Source organism: Drosophila takahashii, chromosome 3L (genome assembly GCF_030179915.1).
Source record: "Drosophila takahashii strain IR98-3 E-12201 chromosome 3L, DtakHiC1v2, whole genome shotgun sequence".
NCBI lineage: Eukaryota > Metazoa > Arthropoda > Insecta > Diptera > Drosophilidae > Drosophila > Drosophila takahashii.
Window position 1 is genome coordinate 25,426,176 of NC_091680.1, and position 24,087 is coordinate 25,450,262.

Below are 24,087 nucleotides of genomic sequence, written 5' to 3' on the forward strand. Positions count from 1 at the left end.
GCATCGCAGATAAGCGCAAAAAAATGGGTGGGCGTCGAAGGGGGGGCGGGGCTACAGAGATAGAGCCGTGGGCCCACAGAACATTTCGCTTAATTGGACGCTGGAGTACGCTGAAACTGCATGATGATGCAGTCATACATACATAAAAACCAAAAAACGAAGGCTTGAAAGTGGCCGCGGCAGCCAATAAAAACAAATATGAGGCATTTTAAAAATAATGCGAAGGACGCCCAGTCATCGCATCAAAGATTTAGGCACTCGGGGACCAAGCAGCAGTATAAACGAGTTCCGCAAATGTTTAACGAATTTCCTGCTAGCTTTTTTCGACTTTTCCAATTAAAAGTAGAGTGGTAGAGATTTCGAAATCTAAAATATTAGAAGAATATGTAACAATATGTTTATAATGTACTGTAAAACAATAATATGATAATTATATAATTACAAATTTGCTTATAAAAATATAATTGCTTAGGAGAGGCACTTATAAATGATGTTGACAGAAAAATATGAACTATCCATTACTACATTAGCTTTTTGTGCCCTTGGATTGAAATATAGCACATCAATATATTACAAATTCAGAAGTATAAGGAATACAAAGTCGAAAGTCCCATTAAACCAAACGATTTAACCGAGAAACCATAATGACTCTGGTTAACCACTTGAAGAAATTTCCACGAATTACCTGCTTTGGCGATTTTGTGATTTGCCAATTTTCCAATTAAAAATGCATTGGGTGGACAGTTTAGCCGTTCAGCCAGTGACACGACTCATTGCCCGAGCAATTCATTTTGGCCGGTACATGTCAGCCTTGCAAATTACAATTGCGTGCATCGATCGCCGGATGAAATATGCAGGCGTTCGTTGTTGTTACTTCTGGCGAGCGGTAAAAGCCAACTGCCCAACTTCACAGGCAGGCGACCAGCGGCCAGGTCAATAGAAAATGTGTGTCGTTAATCAAAGGGTATTAGTTGTAGCAGGAGCCTTCATTGCCACGAGTCGGGAGGATGGGTCAGGAGCCGCAGGACGAGGACGAGGACATCGATGGCGACTTTTTGTACAGTCGGACGATGTACGATGTACGACCTTATTGCCATGAGGAGTCGGAGTCCGTTGCCTACTGGCACTTGCGATATGCCTGTAATTGCATTTTATCGATCCGATCCGAGAGCCCCCTATATAGTATCTGTATCTGTATGAGTGTGGCAATTGCCACGTACACACACACACACACACGCCAACTATAATAAAGAAGGGGCAACGGGAAAAAAGAAAATAAAAGGAAGAAAAATAAAAAGAAAAGTGGAAAGACGTCGTTGGTTGCTCCGGCTACACGGCAGCAAGTTTGTTACTCATTCATAAATCATGTGTGCAGCCCAGCGACACACACACCAATGGACGAGCGGACACATAGACAGATAGACAAATAGACAGACATCCTAACATGGTGGCACAAAACTCAACCGAACCCAAGCCCAAACTCAAAAACACATATATTCGTAAGCCTGGTCACTGAAAATTGCACCGGCGCTTTCCAGCTAACAAGACCGGTGGCAGTTGGCCCAGAACTGCAGCTACAACCGTTTCACATGGATAAAAAATAACAAGATATAGGAAGCGATATATGAATATGCCATAAAACAATATAGGCAGGCCCGAATGGCAATAACAACAACGGGAATGACAACAACGCGGGCGAAGGCAATTGCAATTACAGTGAGGATGCGCTAAGGGGAACTCTTTAAGGTGGCACATTAATGATTCAATAAATTTTAATTTTATGATTTTTAATAATGCATTTTAATATTTATTTAATGTCATAAATATTTAATAAAAAAGAACGTATTGCTTAATAAATATTTGTATTAAGTAATTAGTTATTTATCTTGCATTACCTTTTTTTCATCTGTTGTGGCCTAAAGCTACCCAAAATTCGTATTTTATACTGCACTTTAAAAGTCTTTAGTAAAGTTCCCTTTAAGCAATCTTCGCTGTACAAATGTAGAGTTCAAAACAGCCGAGCTGCGACCGAAACTATGCTATGAATTTCATTTGGCAAGCCAAGGACATGCCCAACGTGCGCCTAAGCAGCCCGTTGTGGGTGGGATGGGTGTTTTTGGGTGCCTGTGTATGGGTAGTTTTAGTTGGTTGGGGTGTGTGTGGGTGGGTGGTTGGTGCAGAGGATCGGGGAACATTTGGGGGCCGGCTTGGCAGTTGGCGTCGCCAGCCGCCACTAATATTAAAATTGAAAATTTTGTAATTTTTCTTTTTGGCAAGCCGGCGCAGCGCAGTCATAACAGCAGCTGGCTTTGGGTCCTACCCCACCACCCCCTCCCATGCGCCTAGAGCATATATCTGTGTCCGCTTCTTGGCAATAACATGCATGAGTGTGCAATTTTTGCAGTTGCCAAGACCATCGTCAGCTCCTATCGCTCCAGCGCCGTCCTGCGGGAAATTTTCGACAGGTAAAAATGGCGGACGGGCGCTGGGGCTCAAAACTCAGACTTACCTCGGAGCCAAGGGCCATAAGCCTCAAGCCACGGAATTAACTGGGCAACGAGCATTGGCTCATTCCTCATGCTACCCGGGCGCATTTGTATCCAGCAGATACATTTTTGATTGAGTTACGTGTGGAGCGTGGAGCAAGCCGAAAAGAGCCCGGCTTCATTTGTTCCACGGCTGATTTATGAAGTTGCAACGGAATAGAAGGCCTCAGAAACCCGAGAGACACACAGGGAAAAGGCTCTTCAATTAGGGTTTAAATAAACTTTAAAAACGATAGTTGTTTACAAACTGATTTCAAGTCTTTTTTCTGTTAGAGAGTAATAATGCAGTACCTATCTAACTATTTTATTTACATAATGGGCTTAAAATATTTTACTTCCATTTTGCTAAATAAAATTCTCAATACGATTACCTAAAAATATATTTTGCCGTGTAGCTAACATGCAACATTGCAACGTGCGCTAATTTTATATAATTAAAACAAATACAAACACACTCCAGGACGCGAAGGAAGCAGCCCGCACGTTGTCTTAGCGAAAAGGACCTCGGAGCTTCTTCAGCTCGGCACATGTCGCTAATAAGCCTGCGTGTTTACTGTTACTTGTTTCAACTAATTTGTCAGTTACGCCCAGCTTGGCCACGCCCCCCTTCATCCCCGCCGCCCACCGCCCGCACGACAAGGCAAACACACGTACACAAACAGCAATGCGGGCGCCGGGGCATCAGGTGTCTGCACTTGGCCTTGCTAATTGCACAGAGAGCGAGAGCCCTTCTTTTTCGGCCATGTGAAATCTCAGACAATTGCGCTAATTGAAAAGCCCCGATAAGACCGAAGTGGTGAAATCGGTGGAAAGGACAAAGTCGGAGTAGAGGAGCGAGGCATTAAGAGGATAGCGAAGGCCAGAAAGGGAATTTTATAGAACCCAATCAGATGGGAAGTCGCCTCTTACTTTGGCTACTTTCAAGGAGTGACTTGAACGGGGTTTTGAAAGACATGGCAATTTCGAAATATATAATTAAGCCATTTTAGCTTCGTTTTTGGATCCACCATATTGTATCCTTTGATTTCGGAAATAATTCCAAGGAAAGATTTTAACAACTTCATGCATTTAGAACTTTTATAGTTATCCCTTCAAATGAAATATTTGGCAATCTCTAGAAAATAGAATTTAGTCTAAATTTTAAAAACATATACGTTTCTCTAAATATTACAAACTATAAGTAATTGCAAAGAAAAAATTTGCACTTAAGGAGTAAAGATAGACAAAGGGAAGCACTATCATGGAATCCACTCCTAGAAAAACTCCTTAGTGAAAAGAAAATCAAGCAACTTAAACTTTGCCCAGCCCAAATTGCAGCGGCAACAAATGGAAGAAATTTAATTAAGCCATAATAAATCCTTTACCAATTCGGGCCGTAAGAACCCCCCGAATGACTTGACATTCCAGGAATTTAAGTTCTTCGTCAGCCTCCAATTGGAGGATATCAAAAATAGCTCTACTGGCCGGCCATTAGGACAAAGTTATTATGCCCGATCCCAAGGCGGTCGTCGAGGGGCCAAGGGGGTCTGCTGTCCGCTGGCAAAAGTTTATTATGTAAACTCGGAGCGGCCAGTGTTTGAATTACTCGCCCAGCCGCCACTTGAGGCCCTGCAGGGGATGCATATTGAGGTCAGCCGGAGGACAGCTATCCCGGCCTGAAATGGCAGCGCTTACGGAGGGGGTTCAGAGGGTTTAGGGGGTGAAGCTCCACCACCGCCTCTGTCTCGGTCTCGACACTTGAGTAAATTATTTAGCCGCTCGCTCACACAAAAGCATATTTCGTTCAATTTTTGCAGCCCTTAAACTTTTTTGCCCACTCTCACTCACTCACTTCGCTTCTTTTCTCTTGCAGGTTTTGGCTTCGTTACATTTCAAAGCGAAGATGTGGTAGACAAAGTTTGCGAAATTCATTTCCACGAGATAAACAACAAAATGGTAAGTGAAGCGTGGCGGTCTGGATCGCAACCGAGGGGGCTTATCCTCCCACTCAGCTTTAAGTTTTTATTTGGCCATACAGAGGAATATACTGCCCTAAATCGGTCATCAATTTGGGATTTTATTGTAGTGGAATCGGTTGTGCCTCGAACTTGGTTGAAAAATATGGAAATAATATTGTCGGTCATGAGGGCAAAGTACAAGAAGCTTTTTTTTCTGAGTATTTTAAACCAAAGCATTTCTAAAAGCCACAAAAAAAGATGCTGAAGATTTTTTTATGAAATTAATTTTATTTTGTTAAGTGTGAATATAGCAAATTAAAAGAGTATAAAAACACTCTTTTTGAAAAGATTTAAACAACGAAAATGAAATGAAAAATCTTTTGCTGTGACTTTCATCTCCGCCATTTAGGAGTTTAATTACAGTTTATAAGAAACTTTCTTATGTTTATGACTTTTTTTTTATTTTTAAATATGAAATTCAAAAAATTCTTCGTTTATCCTTGCAGGTCGAGTGCAAGAAGGCGCAGCCGAAGGAGGTGATGCTGCCGGCCAATCTGGCCAAGACGCGGGCTGCCGGTCGCTCTGCATACGGTGAGTTGGTAGTCTGGGGCAGCAGCCACGCCCATTCGACGGCGGCCACGTCCGCCGCCGCCGGTTTGCTGCCGAGTAGTTTAGCCGCTGCCGCATCCGTGCTGCAGCAGCACCAGCAGCAGCAGCACCAACAGCAGCAGCAGCAGCAACAACAGCAGCAGCAACAGCACCACCAGCAGCTGCACCACACACACCCACAGTCACCCGCCCACCACAGCCACGCCCACCACCCGCACACACACTCTCACAGCCAGTTGCTGGGCTCGCTGCGTTACACCCCCTATCCGCTGCCCGCCCACCTGTCGGCGGCCGCCGTTGTGGCCGCCCAGCAGCAACAGCAACAACAGCAGGTGGTGGCGGCCCAACAGCAGCAGCAACATCAGCAGCAGCAGCAGAGTTTGGCCCAAGTGGTGGCCGCTGCCGCCGGTGCTGCACCTGGTCTCCTGCCGCTCGCCAATCCCGCTCCGCCTGCCACGCCCTCTCTGCTGCACTTCGCAGCGGGCCAGAGCAATGCCGCCCTGGCCAATTCCCTTTACGCGGATGCGGCTGCCGTTGTTGGCTACAAGCGCCTTTTGGCCGCAGCGGCAGTGAGCAGCGGTCTCCGTGCACCGACCACCGCCTCCGCTTTGGGCGCCCTTCAGGCGGCCGCCGCCAATGCTCCTGCCGCTGCCGCCGCCGCCCAGCTGCAGCAGGCCCAACTGCGTCAGAATGCCGCCCTGGCCGCCGCCCACTATCCGCTCAGCGAACTGCTGGCCATGCAGGGCGGCATGGAGATGGGGGCGGGCACCAATTCCGCGGCTGCAGCAGCGGCCTCGCTGTACCAGTTGCCCGGAATCTGACCGCCCAGGCCACAGTGAGCCCTCTAAATGGTGTTCTTTGGCTTTCAAGATCCACCAGCATTAATTGCAAATACCTTTCTGAAAAACAATCTTCCTTGTTTCCTTAATTCGAAAATCAGCAGCCCAAATTCTGCGGCTATCAATTGGAATCATACTCAACATGGCTTTTATGGGGTTGTGTATGTCAAAATATTTTTCATTTCCAGATTTAAAAAATACTTCATTTTTTAGAGGTTTTTTTAAAAGTTAAAAATTCTTTCGAACCCGTTATCAGATTTAAAAACCGTTCAAAAATCCAAAATATTTAAAATTGTGCTTTAATACGCAAAAATAATAAATTTGATTATTAAATTAAATTTAGAGCAAAAGTATTAAAGTATTTCAAGTATTTTATTACAATAAATCCTTTCTAATTCAGCATTTTGCTCTATTTTTGTAATGGCTTAAATTAATTTAATTTTAAAATTCTTTTTCTGACTGCACAAAGCCTCTTAAATGCGATAAGATTCAAGTGATTTTCCTAAACTTTCACTATCTGATGATAGTTCAAACTGACGATCCTTATCCCACAAAAAACACACACAAAACACGCTAAGAACACACTCAACTACACCTATATATATGACTCTCATTCCGTCTCAATGTCCAAAAATTATGTTAAGCGGCTAGGCCTAGGATTACGTGTACTTCTACTTACAACTAGCCATGTACTTACTTATGCCATATGTACTATATATCGTAACTTATATTTTGTGACTGTCTAAGCTGCGTTTAGGCCACGCGGCGTATGCGTTATTTAACTAAATTACTCAAATAGCGGCGCATTCGTTTTCTTTCTTTAGAGTTTAAGCGAACTTGACTTACTTAAGATATTATACATCTAGGCTAAGTGCAGGTCCTAGAGAGCTGCTTAGATTTTATCGAGGCCCTCGATAACCTTAGACCTTAGACGGCGATCGTATTATGTCTTAGACACCTGACGACTTTTCTAGAACCTAAGAATGTAACAAAAAACTAACAATGTTTCAAATTAAACCGACAAAAAAAACCAAAAGTCATCAGCTCCATAGGAAACACTCATTTATGTTTTAAAACGGATTCTCTTGTATATCAAACATTTTCTTACAACTTATACGTAAACGTAAACTCATATCAATAGCTCTTTAAAGGCGTATTAACCTAGAACCGCAGCCGAAGAGGCAAATCGGATTCGAACCTAGCAAATGTATCGAATTAGCGATTAAGTTGGATTAAGTAAACCAGCCGAAGGAGGCCGAGCCAGTATTAGAAATGCGATGTGTGTAACGAAGTTTAGTTTTGAAAAATTGATGACCGGACTGGGCAGATGCCATCGTAGCGGCCGGACAGCTGTCGGAGTGTAATTTTCCGAAATGGATCATGGATAATGGATGTGCAATCGCAATGCCAGAATGCAGGGCATTCGGTCCAATTACAGTACCCAGGCAAATTACGGCTCAGACAGCTGATGACTGCCCTAAACTCCCCCAGCCGCCCGTCGTCTCCCAGTTCGAGTACTCGCATACAAAAACACATATTGTTTGCCCATAGCCATTAATATTTGACTAAACTCGAAACTAGCTATTTATTATACATGCATAAATAACCACATACACACATCTATTGCATTACGATAAGCGCATTAAGCGCTCAAATTCAAACTCAAATTCAAATTCGAATCAAACTCAAATTCAACTCTAGTAAAATCCAGTGTAACATTAGCCTAAGTTGCAACAGTCGAAGGATGATATATGTACAGGAAACGAGCCGTCGTCAGCCCTTCGATGCCCAAGATGAACGAACGAGGCAGAGAAAGTGATGGGAAAGTGCTGAGAAAGCGGAACGGAAGTGACCCCAGGCCGAAGCAAAATTAATACAAATTTCTTGATTAACATCTAATAGCTGTCAACCTTCCTATATGCTCCCCTTGAGTTGTAGTGTTTATCTAGCCCACATTGCTTATAGTTTTGAATTTGATTTTTCTTTTCTTGAGTTTTCCTATTACATTAGTTGCGGTGCGGGGCAATGGCCTGGAGATATGGAGCATTTTTGTAGAAATGCACAACGCAGGCCTTAGAATTGCCCTCACTGGAAGATTTAAGTTACAACATTTATAATTAGAGAAATTATTCAAATTTATACTCCTAGCATAGATACTAAATGTCTTAGATTATAACTACGTACATATCTAATAAGTGTTTAGAATTGTGTCATATATCGGAAAAGTGTAACTCTACATATAACTCTATATAAACATAGCTCAAATCAAGGCTGTTAATGCAGAAGATAACCAGAATGGGGCAGAACTCGTTTCGCCCACTAGTTATGCACTGAAAAAAGAATCGAGTGCAGTCGCAGAACATTTCTTAGAACTCAAAACATATATAACTAGTATTTACATAGCGGCAGTTCCTTAGTTGCCACTCACACTTGACTAGAACTCTAAGTACACATTACGATTACGAATAGTAAAGCAGTCGCTCATATTTACACTCTATAACAATTAGTCCTGATATAATCTCGATACTCTTTTGTTTGAATTCATTAGCTCTGATAAATCAATCGTGTGAGTGCCAGTAATTATCTGTTTTATGCCTTTCTTTTCTGTGCTCTCTCTTGTTTTCCATGCGACTCCCTTAGATAACATCATGTGGGGACTGGGGACATTGCCCGAAGGTGAGCGAGTGAATTTAGTAATTGACCTGATCCAGAAGCTAATGCATATTGTTTCTATATTTTTCCGAACAGGTTTTCCGGCAGCTGCCTATGCTGCCTATGCCGCTGGTCGCGGGTATTCGGGCTATCCCAGTTTTGGACTGCCCTATCCAACTGGTAAGTGCGGCTCCGGCCCACATAGACACAATCACAGCCATAACGACACCCACACCCACATGAGCCTGACCCTGTGCACACATACTCGTACATACGCGCGAACCCCTGGCCATTATTTGTATGTGAGTGAGAGTGTGAAGCAACCCCAGTGACTACTAAAACCCAAAAACAGTACCCATCGAAACCCCACCGAGCCGAACACTCTGTGCCCCTTGATATGACGAACAGCCATCGTGTGATAACTACCATCAGCATTACTAACTCAACTAGTTCTTGTGCCGATTCGTTAGCCCTCGATGTCTTTGCCCGTTTCGTGTCTTCTTCATCATCAGATACAGTCAAACATTCATGTTCCGTTTCCGATTCACTTTAGCCTGCCTTACTCTTTATTATTTCTCTTCTGTCTTTGTGTTTGCTTTTGCAGCGGGTGTGATGGGCGTAGTGCCGGAGAATCGGATCCTGATTGGCGACTACATGGCCTAGGAAGATCCCGGCCCAATCTGACTATCTGTCGAGTATTACTCAGAGATCATGATCATTATTGAAATAAATCACTGTTTTACCAAAGAAAACCAAAAAACCAAAGCGTTCGTCATATCAATGCACAAATAGCTGAGGATCGGAGGCAATCCAAGAAACACTCACCACATACGCCGCAACATTTGACATCTAGAACCCCATAGAATTGAGTCCTGCGCATCCTGCAAATATATATGTCATTGACGCTGCTTGGCCTTGAGTTTATCATTTGCCCACCACTGAACACACTGAACACTGGCTACTAGGGCTTCTAGCTGATATAATTGATCCCATGTCCTCGAGAACCCTCTGCCTGAGCTGTAAAACTGTAAAGCAATCGATGCGGCTATCGAAAAAATCGATTTTTATTTATTTTTACTCCTGTTGCTGGCTTATATTAAAAAAACAAAAAAAATGAGACTAACAAAACATTTTTTATATTTCGATATTTTATATGTCTATCCCATGGTTTTAAAGCCTTTGTTTCCTATTGCAACCAATCGAATTTTGATAAAATTGTCGTAAAACCATAAGAGTAGGAATTCGAAATGTACTAATGGTGATCCGATCGATAAATTGTTAGTGACGTTCCAATTTCTAAGAACCCAATCGGAATTTTATACCAAAAACGGCTAAAATATAAGGGGACCTTTAAAGACAATGTTTATTTCATTATTGGCTAACTTTCAGGGAAATTATTGTAAAAATTTTTTTTTGTGATAGAATTTTTATTTTTTTAATCTATCCGCCCCATTAGCCATCGATAGTTTTGCAGGTCCAGGCAGACTGTACCTTTCTGTTTGCCCCCCTCTCTGTCTATCTCTCTCTTCATCTATCTTGTATCTCGTATGATTTTGTAGGCTTGACAATATGCGGCATCGGTAGAAGTTATGGTACCGCTTGTAGCGCTGCCCCGGGCCGCAGCAGAGCTGCCCCCGCTGGCGCCGCCTCTGCTGTTGCGGCGGCGGGTGTCGCCCCCTCCGGTGGCGCCCCTGGCCACGCCCAGTCGGCGTACCACCAACAGGCGTTGACCCTGCCGCTGGCCACGGCGCTCACGGCTCGATCCGCGGCCATCAAATCGCAGTTTCTGGGCAACATAAATTTCTAAACGAGAACCTAAACCAAATCGAATCGAATCGCACAAGTCTGAGATTGAGAATGAGAATGAGAAAGAGAATGCTAATGAGAATGTGAGATCCAGAGTTCCGTTTACATTGCCGCCCTTTTTCTGTGTCAAGTAACCATGTAATCATTTGAACGGTGACAAGTAGGTACAGCCATTACAACTCCAATGCCAACAGCAGCTGGAAGAGATATGCAACCCAGAGCGTTAGTTTAGCTTGTAACTACGGTAAATGGTAACCACTGCAACAACCAAAGTAAAAACCACTGCTAAGACCACGGAAATACTCAAAAGTGGAGCAAACATGCTAAGAACTAACGAGAGATTTGAAAAGAACTACATAGAAAATGTATCTTCGACACACACACACAGTAACACTTAGAGCTGCAGTCTTTATAGATGAGACACACACACACACGAAACTTACGTACTAGACTCTCCCGAAAAGTATTCCGCATATTGTTGGAGCAGTTAACCAATTACCGCAGCAGTATCCGTAGTGACTAGAGGCATCCCCAACGTATAAAACCTATTATATCGTATCTATAGAGCAGCTAGCACCCGTACTAACCAATCCTAGTGCAGTTTCGTAATCGGATATAATCGAGTACTTAGAATCGTTTAGATCTAGGCCAGCATAATCACTCAAATACTCACAGACATGCGTACACTTAAATATCTGTCTCTAGAAACCTAATTAGAAATGTGACACAATACTTGTATAACGATACTTTATAGCGAACTATACTCGATCTTCATACCCTCCTCCCACTCACCCACTCGAAAATAAATAGAATGTCTCGCTTTTTACACCCCGACCTGACCTGCGACCATTTGCATCCCGTTTCAGGGACGCCTATCTATTATTTATAAAACTATTTTACCGTAGCATTTAAATGCAAATTTCATTTGTAGTCCCTGTATGCATAAATTAGTCGCTACCCCCACAACAACAGCGAAAGTGCACATGGAAAAACATTTAGATAACAACAAATTTTAGCAGGCCTGTCACATGTAGTGCCATTATTATCCTTTAATTAATTTGCTGCACATTATGTATGCAATTTTTCCTTTTTCACCAACGCTTTCCACATCCACATTCACATCCATATCCATTTCCCAGTCCGATTTTGTTTTTGCTTCCGTTGTTGTCGGTGGTCCCATGAGTTTTTAGATAATTATCAAACGTGCAGAGATTTTTGCCATAGCTAAAGTTCATTAATTAGTAGATTTGCCCATTATCTGTAGCTGTGTTATTCCGTTTCATATGTATTAGCAAACCGCATTTGGCCCACATGCGAATTGAAGCCTTGAAGCATTCAAAACTATATAAATTCCTTCCTTCATCGGTGCATCGCAAGAATTCCAAAATGGCTAACAGCAAAAACGAGCGAAATTTTTCGACATTTCTATTTAAAGTACATATATAGACATTACTATATACATACCTATATACTATACCTTATATACATGAATATTTATATATACATATTTAATATACGACGTTTACAAACTAAGTTGAGTACTCATTTTATACGAAGCGTGAATCGATTTGATTTGTACAATAACGAAAAATACAATATTAATGTCCATCCATTTTCGAAGAGCAACTTAGCAGCGCCAAAAAAAAGAAAGAAAAACCAAAAATCTCTCTTATGTTGATGAAAAATACAATTTTTCTATGTCCTCTCCATGTAAGTCTCACCCAAACACACACACACCCCTAGCTATTTAAACACACACACTATCGAACCTAATACGAAAAGATCGGTCAATAACTCTATATAGATGGATAAGCTGTTACTTAGTTAATTGAATGCAATTATCGCAACTCTGTGGCATCCGGATACCCGGAAACTGCTTCGAGGTATTTTGCAACTATTTAAATTGACAATTACCAAACGCTTGCGAGTTATTTACAAAAACCTATATAGCGAACACAGACACGAACACACACACACCCACGCATATTCCAATATGTATTTTACACGTATATACTGTGATTTATAAGAAAACGCTTCAAACGAGAACAAGAAAACCATTTGCTTGCGCAGAAACGAAATCGAAATGGAAAACGAAATCGCAATCGAAATCGAAAAGTTATTAACTAAATAAATGCACAAAACTAAGATAAATAAAGTGAAAATAAAATAAATGCGGATGCAAAGCCGAAACCAAAAAACCCAAGCAAAAGTCTATCTTTTTGGGGCTTCAGGCAGTCAACCCCCGATTATTAGCGATCCGAAGGGAGTGGACTTGAAGGGGCCAAGTGAGTGACAAAGTGGCCATCGGGGCGTATGCGTAATATTCTGACAGCAACTTGGCAAGGACACTGCGGCAACAACAGAAGAAGTAGCAGCAGCAACCAGAAAAGAATCGGCGACAAAGAACACTCCTCAGTCAACAAGGTCAGCTAATGGTCGTCTTATTGTTCCAATGCATATTCGTACAAGCATTATACTCTTTTTATATACGTATACTCATCTTTATATTGAACCTATAACCGTTTTTGGCTCCATATCCGAACAAATTTTCACACTTTACGATTATTAACTGTATGTAAACCGTTAGATGATAGAAAAAGTTTTAGCAAAGCGCGCAATAAAAACACACAAAATTGTAAACTGAATGCCCCACGTTGGGCGCCAGTCGTAGTTGGAGAAACATATATACATTTCTGTGTAGTGCTCTTCCGTTTGAGAAACTTTGTTTTATAAAACATTTAACACACATCAAAAACTAACAATACCAAATTAGCTCAAGCGTCGGACGAAAAAGTAGCTCGATCTAGCATTTAATTTACCAACAAAATGTATCATGTAACACACTCATTAGTAGCGAACAGCTGTAACCATAAAACATGTATAACCTACTTCAATCTGTATACCCTAGTTTTAATATAAGTTCTTCTCCCCTCCCTGAAAATAACGTTATCTCAAAGCTGTACCGTGTAGTATCGTGATCATGTAAATGTCTTCTGTTGACCGATTTTGTTTGTTGAAATGTCTCAATTTAACCTTTTATTGTGGCCGTAACAGGGTTGCCAGGTCGACAGCTGGTAACAGTTGTTTTTCCGCAACCGCAGGACTGACAATTGCAATTTTTCCCACAGACCCAAAGACCCGCACAACCCACTCACTTTCCCATTTCCAGCGGAAACGCATTTCATGCAATGGCAGCCCGAAAAAACCCCGGCTAAATAAGTTATTTATTTACAAAAGGCAACCGTTGCCGCTATTGCGATTGCTATTGCAACTGCTGCTGCTGCTGCTACTGCTTTTACGGGTTCTTTATTTCGGTCCGTATACGGATTCCGGGTTTTCGGGCGCTTCTTTGTATCAGAGTCCCAGACTCAACACTAATGAAAACAACATGGCGCACCGAGATTTCGCACAAAAACGTAAACTAAACGTAAGCCAAAGTTGATTGGCGCCATAAAACGCACAACGGCGATGACGAAGGTCGTAAGGGTGAGTGGGAGGGTGGGTTGGTGGGAACGGATTGTGGGCGGATGATGGGGTTATGGGTGGGTGGCTTACAATAAGCGAACGACTGCCAGGGACAAGCCTCGTTACGTTACGTCACGTTACGTTACATCAATTTTTGTGTTTCCGCAGGAAATGCATCTGCTACGTTTCCTCCCACGCCCCCGCCCAGACATCCCCAGATATTCCCACTATATCCCTATTCCGATCCCAGCCCTAACCCGTTACAACCCATTTTTTCGCTTGCCTTCATTCGCATTCGCATTCTGTTGTCATTTCAATATTGGCGCTGGCGTATTTTTACTTGCTGTTGCAGCTGTGACCATAACAAGGGAGAACAGCCACAAAACACAGAAAAAAAGCGATAACAATGATAACGGGGCAAAAAAAAGGGGAAAAGCGAACGGGAGCGCCCAAAGGAAAGTGCACATCACTGGGCAAACCAAGCGTAGTAACTGAGTTTGGATGGGTTCGGATTGGTTTGGTTTGGTTTAGTTTTGGCTTTGGCTTTGTTTTGTCACTGTAGCGTCAACATCCTCTCCCCAAAGCTCGTTTAATAACCGAGCACTTTGTGTTTTCATAACCTGCGTTCCAGTTAGCGCTTCCTCCCCGAAAACCCCCAGCCATCCCATTCACCCCTCCATTTATACTTTATATATGTACGTACTTCCTTTCGCTCTTTGGTTCGTCTTTTGTGTTTGCGCTTGGCATCGTAGTTGTTCTGGGACTAGTTAGAGTTGTTTACTTTCGCTTTTGATTGTTTGCTTCCTCGGCACACCGATATAACAGAGCTATAGCCACATGTATTACAATCGCATACTCGAATACTCTCTCACTCCATACCCACTATAAATATATATATAACTATATACCCGATCCCAACTCCCCGTCGTACATACCCACATATTACCCTTAGAGCTCAGCCTTGATTACTTTCGTATACTCTTGTGTCGCGGGCACCTTCTAAATGTGCCCGACTTTTACTCGCCTAGTTACGATCCACCGTTAGCCACCCGCCCCCACTAATGACACACCTCTCGCCCTCTTTTGCCACTTACAGTTGATCTAACCAATGGGCAGCTGACACCCAACAACAATACACCGCTGCTGACCCAGGCGCTGTCAGGTGAGTGACCCCATTTCCAGGTGAAGAGTTAGGTGGGCAAAATCAAAGTTCAGGTGGAATAGAAAACTAATTTAAATAGTGTACAAGGAGCTCGAATCGGTTCACCAAAAGTCATCATCTGTGACTATTTACTAGTGTCAGACAAGCAAATATCTGCCCATCAATTATGGGGAGAAAGTAAATAAACATTTTTGGTCGATTAATATCAATTGTTTTTTAAGGTTCAATTTCCTTTAAGCAAGACTACTCAATGATTCACATATGTGATTTAAAAGTACTTCATTTGATTGCTTTAAATACATATTTAATGTTAATGTTTAGCACAACAATATTTAAAGAATTTCTTTCCGGAAAAAATTAGTTTCTAAATGGACTTATTACTCATACGTACCGTTTCCCAAATAAAATGTTGCCAAACAAATACAATTTAAATTATTTATTTATTGTAATATATAAATATATATAATTGTAATACAGTAAACTTATTGAGGAATGTTTAGTAAAGGCTTTTTTAACAGGAGTGACTTAATTTTTCTGATCACCTTTAACGAATTATTGGAACTATCCCTTCTTTTTGCAGTGATGAACAACTATCAGGCGGCTGCTGCGGCCGCCCACAGCTATGGACCGTCGGCATCGCCGCATGCCGCCGCCGCCAACACGGCCACCCGGCAGGGATTCCCGTCGACCAACTCGCCTGGCCCAACCATCGACATGTACAGCTCGGCGGCCGCCGACAATGTGGGCTACGTGCAGGCCACCAGTCCGCAGCCGTCCGGCTTCCCCATCGCCGTCAGCCGAGCCCCGTTGAACTACAGCCCGGTGAGTCGTCCTTTTGATCCTGCGGCCAGGAGTCCCAGGTCCCGAGATCGCCGGATCACCGGACCACCCGATCTCTGGACTTGGGCCTAGAGCTAGAGTCTAAGCCAGCGATACGAAACAACCACATGACCCTTGAGTCTCGAATCTCGCGTCTCGAGACCTGCGATTCGATCCCGAATCCTTCACACACACACAAAACTCACACACTCATACCGTAGAGATAAGGAGAGACTGCCGATGTAGAGCTAAACTATTGCGTTATCCTTCTATATATTGTATGTATTTCTCTTTCATTTCGTACAGATTTATTCGTTGAACTTTGCGATGGCTAATATATAAAAGACTGATAACCCAAAAATATAAATGCAAGAGAACAAAAACAAAACAAAAGATATGCAAAAAGTAAAAGAAACCAATTATATATTTAAATCGAAAAAATATATGAAAAAATACAAATAAAATAAAGCTAAACGAAAGCAAACAAAAGAAATAAGAGTATAAAACAAACGCAGTTGCACAAGGTAGGCACACCAACAAAACTACAGCGTGTTCTCTTCTTTTTTCAACTAAACGATTTCAATTATTAACAATCAAATTCTTTTAACTACAACTAGTCAAACAAAATTAAAAAAAGAAAAAATAAATAAACGTAAAAATATGTATGCACGTCACAAGCACAGTTTCCTAGGCCGTTTCAATTAAACTATTATTATTTATTTAAATTGTATACACCATATATGTATTATATATGAATATGTTCATACTTCAATATTTCAATACCCCCATGCCTCGCTGCAAACTAAAATAAATCATAACGAAACATATTTATTATCCATGGCTGTCGGCGGGGCTTGATAAAGGACAGGACAATCAGTGGAAGTCTCTGGAAAAATGCATTTTAATGAAATTAGTGATTTTATATTTTGTGGAACAGTATTGAAAAAAGAGCAAGTTGAACTACAAAGTCGATCTAAAATGTGATTTTATGTTTATAAATGTCAAACACAATAAGCTCATAAATATCTCAGTGTTTGTATTTTGTATCTATTATTTTGCACAATAAATTTAATAATAAAAATGCAGACTTTTCCGTCCTTATCAAGCCTGGTCAGCGTTCTGTGAAAATTTTTAGATCTCTTTATTTGTTTAGCGATCGAAATACAAATTTGAAAATTACCGATTTTTCTTCTTCCGACAACTTGCCACTTCTATCTCTATATTCAGTACATATATGTATACCTCTTAATATTTACTTTATATATATTAATACTTATCTACCTATACTTTTATAAATACATACATATATGTGTGTGCGTAGTTATGCAACTAGAAATTGTATTTTATTTGAATAATTTTTGGTGTTTGCTTGTTTTGTTCTCCACGAAACGTTTATTTACAGGGACCACTAATTCCTGCGGCATTTACAAATGGATACCATTAAAAGGTGGCGCCGACAACCGCAATGAAAACAACAAAAGCAACAACCACGAAGGCAGCAGCAGCAGCAATATTAACAACAGCAACAGCAACAGGAGCAACAAATGCAACAGCAACTTTAGCAACAAATGACAGACACACACTCACACAGACACACACTGCAGTGCTGCAACCACAGAGCGCAAAAGAGAAAAAATAATTTAAAATTATATATACCTGCATATATATAAATATAAATCAAATAAAGTACATATTACATATTTGTGTATTCCACAAATGGCAAAATGAAATCCGTTAAGCAAGAAAAACCGAGACAACTGCAAGAGCAACAAACAATAAACCAAACACACATATTATAATTAATTAATTAACGTATATTACAAATACGTACATATTAACGCATGGCAAAAAAAGAAAAAAAAATAACTCGAAAAAGTAAAAAAAATACGATGAGGACGAACTACGAGTGAACACAAACAAAAAATTAATTTTAATTTAACAACCACTACAACAACATCGGCAAGAACAACGCTTGGCCCCGAAAGATGCAACGTGTGCAGCAAAAATCGTTTAAAATGCAAATTAAACGGAAACTGTGCGTCCAACTGGAGTGGAGTGCCATCGCGGTGGGCGGCTGTGGCGGCGTGGGTGGGCGTGGCCCTACTCACACAGCAAAAAAATCGGAGGCCTCCGCCCACCCACTCCACGCCCACCGCCCACGGATGACAACCAGGCCAAAGGGGGCGTAACCACTTTTAAGTAATGAGAAACCAACAAACGAAAGCAAAAACAAAAAAAAGGAAATCACAAAAAAAACGAGGGGGTTACTAATAAAACGATAGAGTTGAAAAAAGATAAAGCAAAAATGTTGCAATAATAGCGAAAATGTTATTATTTAATTGCGTATTATTAAAGGCAAATTATTATTACCATTATTATTGCTATTCTTAACGTATCTAAGTTGTAACTTTAAAAGTTAAAATCGATATATATATATACACATATATATACAAGAATATACACTCTTATACACATAAAGTAAACTGCAATATATACAAAGGGAATTACTTGAATCAAAACGCGGAATCCAACCACAAGTTATTGTACTTTCAACGATAATCGATTTAAGAAAACGAGTTTGAAAATGTTAAAAATCGGTTGGGCTTAGTTTTCATTTCTCGACTGGGTTGGGGATGAACCAAATCAAAATTGTGCTTACAGTTATATTTATGAATTTATTTTAAAGTACAACAAATCCTTTATTGGCCAAAGTAAACAACAAAGAACAAAAACAAAAGCGAATGTGAGCAAAAGTCGAAGGCAATTTGTTATTAACTATGTTGAAGTTCTCTTTCTCATTATTTCAATCGAATCAGGGGAACGTAGAGGAAAAACCTATAACTTTTGTGTTCACATTGAAAGCAAAATGGTAAATAATGCTAATTAAACAGTGGATAGTTAGACAAATATGTTAAAGCATTAAATATGACAATGAAAGCGAAGTGAGAGAGTGAATTTCCGTAGCTCGAGGCATAAATCAATTTATTTGCTAAAAACAATGGAGAATCCAGAACAATGAAAGCTGCAAAAAGCAAAGAGCAACTCCCTAAATATGTAAGAAACACACAATTTTTGAGATACAACAAGATACACCCACATACACCTAAAGACAAACACAAAGACACACACAGACAGGACACAGGACACATGACACAGATCTTACGATAAATCAAAAAGAAACACTTAAACAAATTACGTGGTAAGAGCATATGCAAATATAACAATGAACTATTATACATACAACATATAGTACGATTAAGTAAATAAAATATTTATAAAACAAACGCGCAAAATCGCAAATGTTTAAACACTTAACTAAATATATCTGTAAACAAGCGTGTAAAAAGGATCACAGATGAGCCACAAAAATGGAAGTGGAAAATTGGAAATGAAAATGGAAAAGGAAGGAAATGAAGTCGATGAAATGCAGGCCACGCAATGTGCAATTAATTTTTTTCTAGTCGCTCCGTCCGGCAAATCGCCCGGACGATGGATGTACTAGACATATTTGAGGATTATGACGATAACGACGACGATGCAATCGGGGGCGTAATAGAAAAATATATTTATATACAACTATATGGAGTATTAAATTATTGGAAAAGCAAAACCAAACAAAACAAAACAAAACCTATCAGCTAGATAAGTAAACGACATTTGTTACACACAGCAAGTGGGGGAAAATTGCAAGCCACACAAAAACCAGAGAAAACCAAAATAGCAGAGAGAAGGAAATATTCTATAATTGACAGAACAACAATACGTTGCGCTTTTTGTCTGTCTGAGATTTTTTGCATTAGGCGACGTAAAACCCAGGAAAAAGCATACAACTAAAACAAAAGCAAAAGCAGAGACAGCAGAACAGAGAAAAGCCAGTGGAAAAACAAAAGCAAATGCCGAAACAGTGAAAATGTTCCTTTCATAACTTTTTTGCCAAATTGTCAAACCAACGCTCTCCAGGACTTTTGTCGAGTCTCGGACCAACAAACTTACACATTACCTATAAAGTAGAGGGAAATCGCGGGAACCGAAACCAAAAGCCGAAAAAAAACATATACGATATTTAAAGACGGACAAGAAATAGTTGCAGTGTAACATAACTACATTTAACGTTTAAAGTGTTGAACCCCCACACTCCGATCATTTCAGATTTTCCAAAGATCGCGTCTAGCGACTTTGCCATGTGCATCACATTTATAAATAATCAAAAAACAAAAATCAGAAGGTAACAAATTAAGGAAGTGAAAAGACGGAAATCTTCAATTTTAGATAGACAAAGATCAGACCATTGGACAGTCTGGCATATCGGGAGTTTGGACGGAAGTGGACCTTTACCAGGTGTGGATTACTTTAGGAGGTCAGAGGTCATTGGGGAGAATTCCAGATGCAGCTTCTTCCCCGCGGGGCAGATATTTTTAAACGGGAAGGCTAGCGAAGGGCAGCGACGGCAAACATGTTATATTTGCATGATATATATATATATATTAAACCTACGTCTAAGGCATATATAAATATATAAATAAATATATTTTTAAGACATGTTCTAAAAGCAATAATTCAAAACAACAACAAGCGCGGCGGAAGCAGAAGTAAATTGAACAAAACCAGAAAAGGAATACATAAAATATACACCAATATATAAATATACATAAAGATATATACACCTACACGTAAATATATATACATGCATACCAGATATATATTAAAGAAAGCGATTAGCTGAAACGCCAGGCAGACCCTCGACTGTCTAAGTCTGAGTCTGGATAAATCATTTCGCAGGCAGCTAAGCCTGTATTGCTACACTTCTTTAACTAGGGCCCCGATCCATGATCAGTGGGCCGGCAATCGTTTGTACTCGTATTATTTGTGGTGTAGGTGGACGAGGGATGATAGATAATCGATAATCCGAGGATCCCAGGTCCGATTACGTTGTAAGTCGATGCAGCTTTAGGTGTAATGTTGAGTCTTTCCTAGAAGTTTCCCCAGCATTTCCCCGCTTACGATCGACTCTAGGCTTTCTGTTTGTGTTTTGTAGTGCTCTATTCTATATTCTGTAAGGATCTTCTGCGGAAGCTATAGCCGATCAATGACATATAACTACTATTGGTATACCGGATCAACTTCAGCCTAATGAATACCGAAGCAACAAGCAATGCGTCCTTGTAACAAAATCAATTTCAGTCAATTAGAGAATTTCCAACACCAACAAAGCACAGAGACATAAAGACAACAACAAGAAACAAGAACATTTTTTAGAAACCAAAAAATAAGCGAACAAACAAAGACAAAGACATAACAAAAAACAAACATTTTTCATTATTTTTTTACTGATGCGCCGTCGAAGCAAAGGGAGTCCAGGATGAGATCGCAGCAGCTTGACGGCGCAGGCGCAAAAGCTTTAAATTGAACAAAATATAAATAAAACGAACAAGGAGAACCATTTATAGAATTCGACAAGTGAGCTCTCTTTTTTATATCGAGAACGGAGAAATGAGTGTATAAAAAGTATGCCGTAACGATTTTTTAAAAATAATGTACCCCATACTTTAAGCTATACGCAACTTTCGGTCAAAAAGTCAATTGGTGGTCGAAGCCGGGTGGAAGCCAAAACATAAATATATAAAAACGCGGCACGAAAAGACATAAAGTGTAATGTAAAATAGTTTTAAATTGGCGAAACACCAGAAGATGATGTTGAGGATTGGGTGTAGGCGGAGTTACGTAGTTACATATACGAATTGCTTTCCGTTTTTCTCTTATTATTGACTTACAAACATATCAGTTCTTATTATGTGTATGAGTATAGCAACAACATCAACAAATACGATTACAATTACGATAACGATTACGATAATGAAATACAATTTAACTAATATCTAGCGCTAACGACGAAGAAACTTTCTGTTTACCAAAACCAAAACCAAGAACAACAGTAACCACACAGATGAGTAAGACGGGCCGACCACTTGGCCTTTTTGAGAAGCGCGGAGAGCGGCGCAAAGGGGCGCCTGGCACGAAATACGACTTGTGGGCCTTCTACACTTTGACGTGCTTTTATAAGATAGCAATCCTTTAATCACACGAGACATTTCTATCCTCGGTTCTTTTTTATAGACATGTGTACATACACCTCACAGCACTCACATAAACAACACACACTCAGCCACAGACACAGACACTGGCACACGCATATATACGATGGAGATCACATAAAAAAGAACCTTCATACGAACGATCACTTGACTATTTTTGCTATAAGTAAGAAATTCCCCCCAGGAATGTGTCAGTTGGAAGTGGCAGAACTCCTGCTGACAAAACACCTTTACTATATTGACAATATCTCTTATATATTTTACACTATACTATATGGAAAATTATATATTAATATATACAAGAAAATGAGGAAAACCAAAAACCAAAAACAAAAAACAAATAATACATAATTGAGGCAAGACGAACGGCGTGAGAGGCGTTAAAATTGTATTTACAAGAAATGCGTAACCAAGCAAGATGAAATCATTTTAATACTTTATACACATAAAAGTCAAAGGAATCTTTAGAGACAAAACCGGGCGGCAGATGAATATGCAACTACAAGACAGACAACAAGACGATGAAGATACATTTATAAAATGCGCCATAGCAGGGCGTCCAGTTTGTAAGTATTCTAACTATGTAAGTAAAGTAATTAAGGAGCGCAGGACGAGAATCAATTAAACATACATACATACTGTCTATGGAGTCGCAGGGCCGAGAGCTTTGCCAACTTTCCGTGCGAATACTTTAACACAAATGAAACCAGATGGAATGGAATGGATGCGATGGGTTCGGGTGGTTTGAAATCGTACACATTGGGGATGGGCTGATGATGAATGTTGGATGCGGGATGCGAGATTGCCAATGTGTGTACATAAGCATTAAACATAACATAAACTGGTACAGTACTACACTTACAGCAAACTATACAAGGTAACAAACATAATAATTAACGGCCAGAAACCGCAACAAAGCGTCGGAAGGTGGAAGACGGAGACACATACACATAAATAGAAGCATAACGAGAATTTAATAAACAGTTTTTCATTTCTATAAAGAAATCCGGTAACGAATTTGTATATTTACTACGAGAAAACGCATAAAAACAAGAAAAAAACCAGAAGATCCGAAATGATATATATATTAAACGGAAGACAAGCCCAAAAAAAGGCCGAGAAACCTTTCTGAGAACAGCAAATATGCCCGTATATACATATATGAGAATAAAACCCAAAATGATATATATACATATATATACATAGTTATATAACCAAGAACAACAAATAACATATAGTTAAATTCAATAATGTTAAGCATTCGATGAGCAAACAGACAGACAGGCACGCATATTGGTGGTAAAAGAAATTCAATTATATATAAGGACCCTCGAACCGAAAAGAACAGAAACAGAACTATGCGGCCACCAACCAACAACATCACCAACAATTCCATCGACAACGGCCACATCCTTAACAACAACAAGAACAACAGCAAGTGCAACATTTATTAACAGACGACAAAGGGGCAAATTGTTGCTTTTTTACACACACAAATTACATAAGTTTTTAACGGACACACATTCACACTTTACCCACACACATTAACACCCACTCACACAGTCAGCCCGCTATATGTATATGCAAAAAAAATGCGAACAACTTTAGCAGCAAATTAAAAATCACTTTGTTCACAATGTGCCACGAACAGGGAGGAAAGATGAGGTTCTTGGGGATTATTATCCATTATCCCCTCGATCGGGATAAGATCGGCAGTGAAATCGGCAGAATCAGCAGCAACAACAGAGATCAGCAACCGCATATTAAACGAAAAATAAAAGAAAAAAAACAAATACAAAAGAACAGAAAACTAAAACATGATTTTAAACAAAAATGAAATTAAATAATGGCATAATAAGTTAAGCTAATGGTACATAAGTTTAAAAAACAAACGGCAAGAAACGCTCTAGAGCAACAAAAAAAACAAGAAGAACCGAAAACCAAGACAAACAAATATATATATATATATATAAAATAAAAATTATAATGAAATAACTGAGAAATAAATAAATTAATTCATAATGATAAATAAACCAATATGAACATTGTTCAAAAACATAAGCTGTCCAAGTGTTTTTTTCTGGGTTGACGAGGGGACTATTTTTTATGGTTTGTTTATTTAAATTGCTTATTGTCTTTCAGGTTCCAACTAAATCGAAT

The 24,087-nt window shown here is 40.1% G+C and overlaps 1 protein-coding gene across 8 annotated transcripts in view; it reads left to right on the plus strand.

The window, feature by feature from the left end:
• The window catches only part of Rbp6 (RNA-binding protein 6), a 194,505-nt gene extending 170,517 nt beyond the window's left edge, over positions 1-23,988 (plus strand). For 3 of the 8 annotated variants that reach the window (XM_044393782.2, XM_070216000.1, XM_070216001.1), the window contains exons 9-10: positions 4,399-4,481; positions 4,990-5,926. In XM_044393782.2, the coding sequence (XP_044249717.1) occupies positions 4,399-4,481; positions 4,990-5,913 (1,007 nt within the window). In that variant the 3' untranslated portion in view covers positions 5,914-5,926. Of the gene's footprint in view, positions 1-4,398; positions 4,482-4,989; positions 5,927-8,571; positions 8,608-8,679; positions 8,764-9,187; positions 9,643-10,142; positions 13,809-14,950; positions 15,017-15,596; positions 15,839-16,141; positions 16,360-17,237 lie in introns of those variants that run through there. The other 5 variants (XM_044393783.2, XM_017148440.3, XR_011418872.1 and 2 more) reach the window with 4 other exon arrangements.
• Positions 23,989-24,087: the final 99 nt, after the last annotated feature.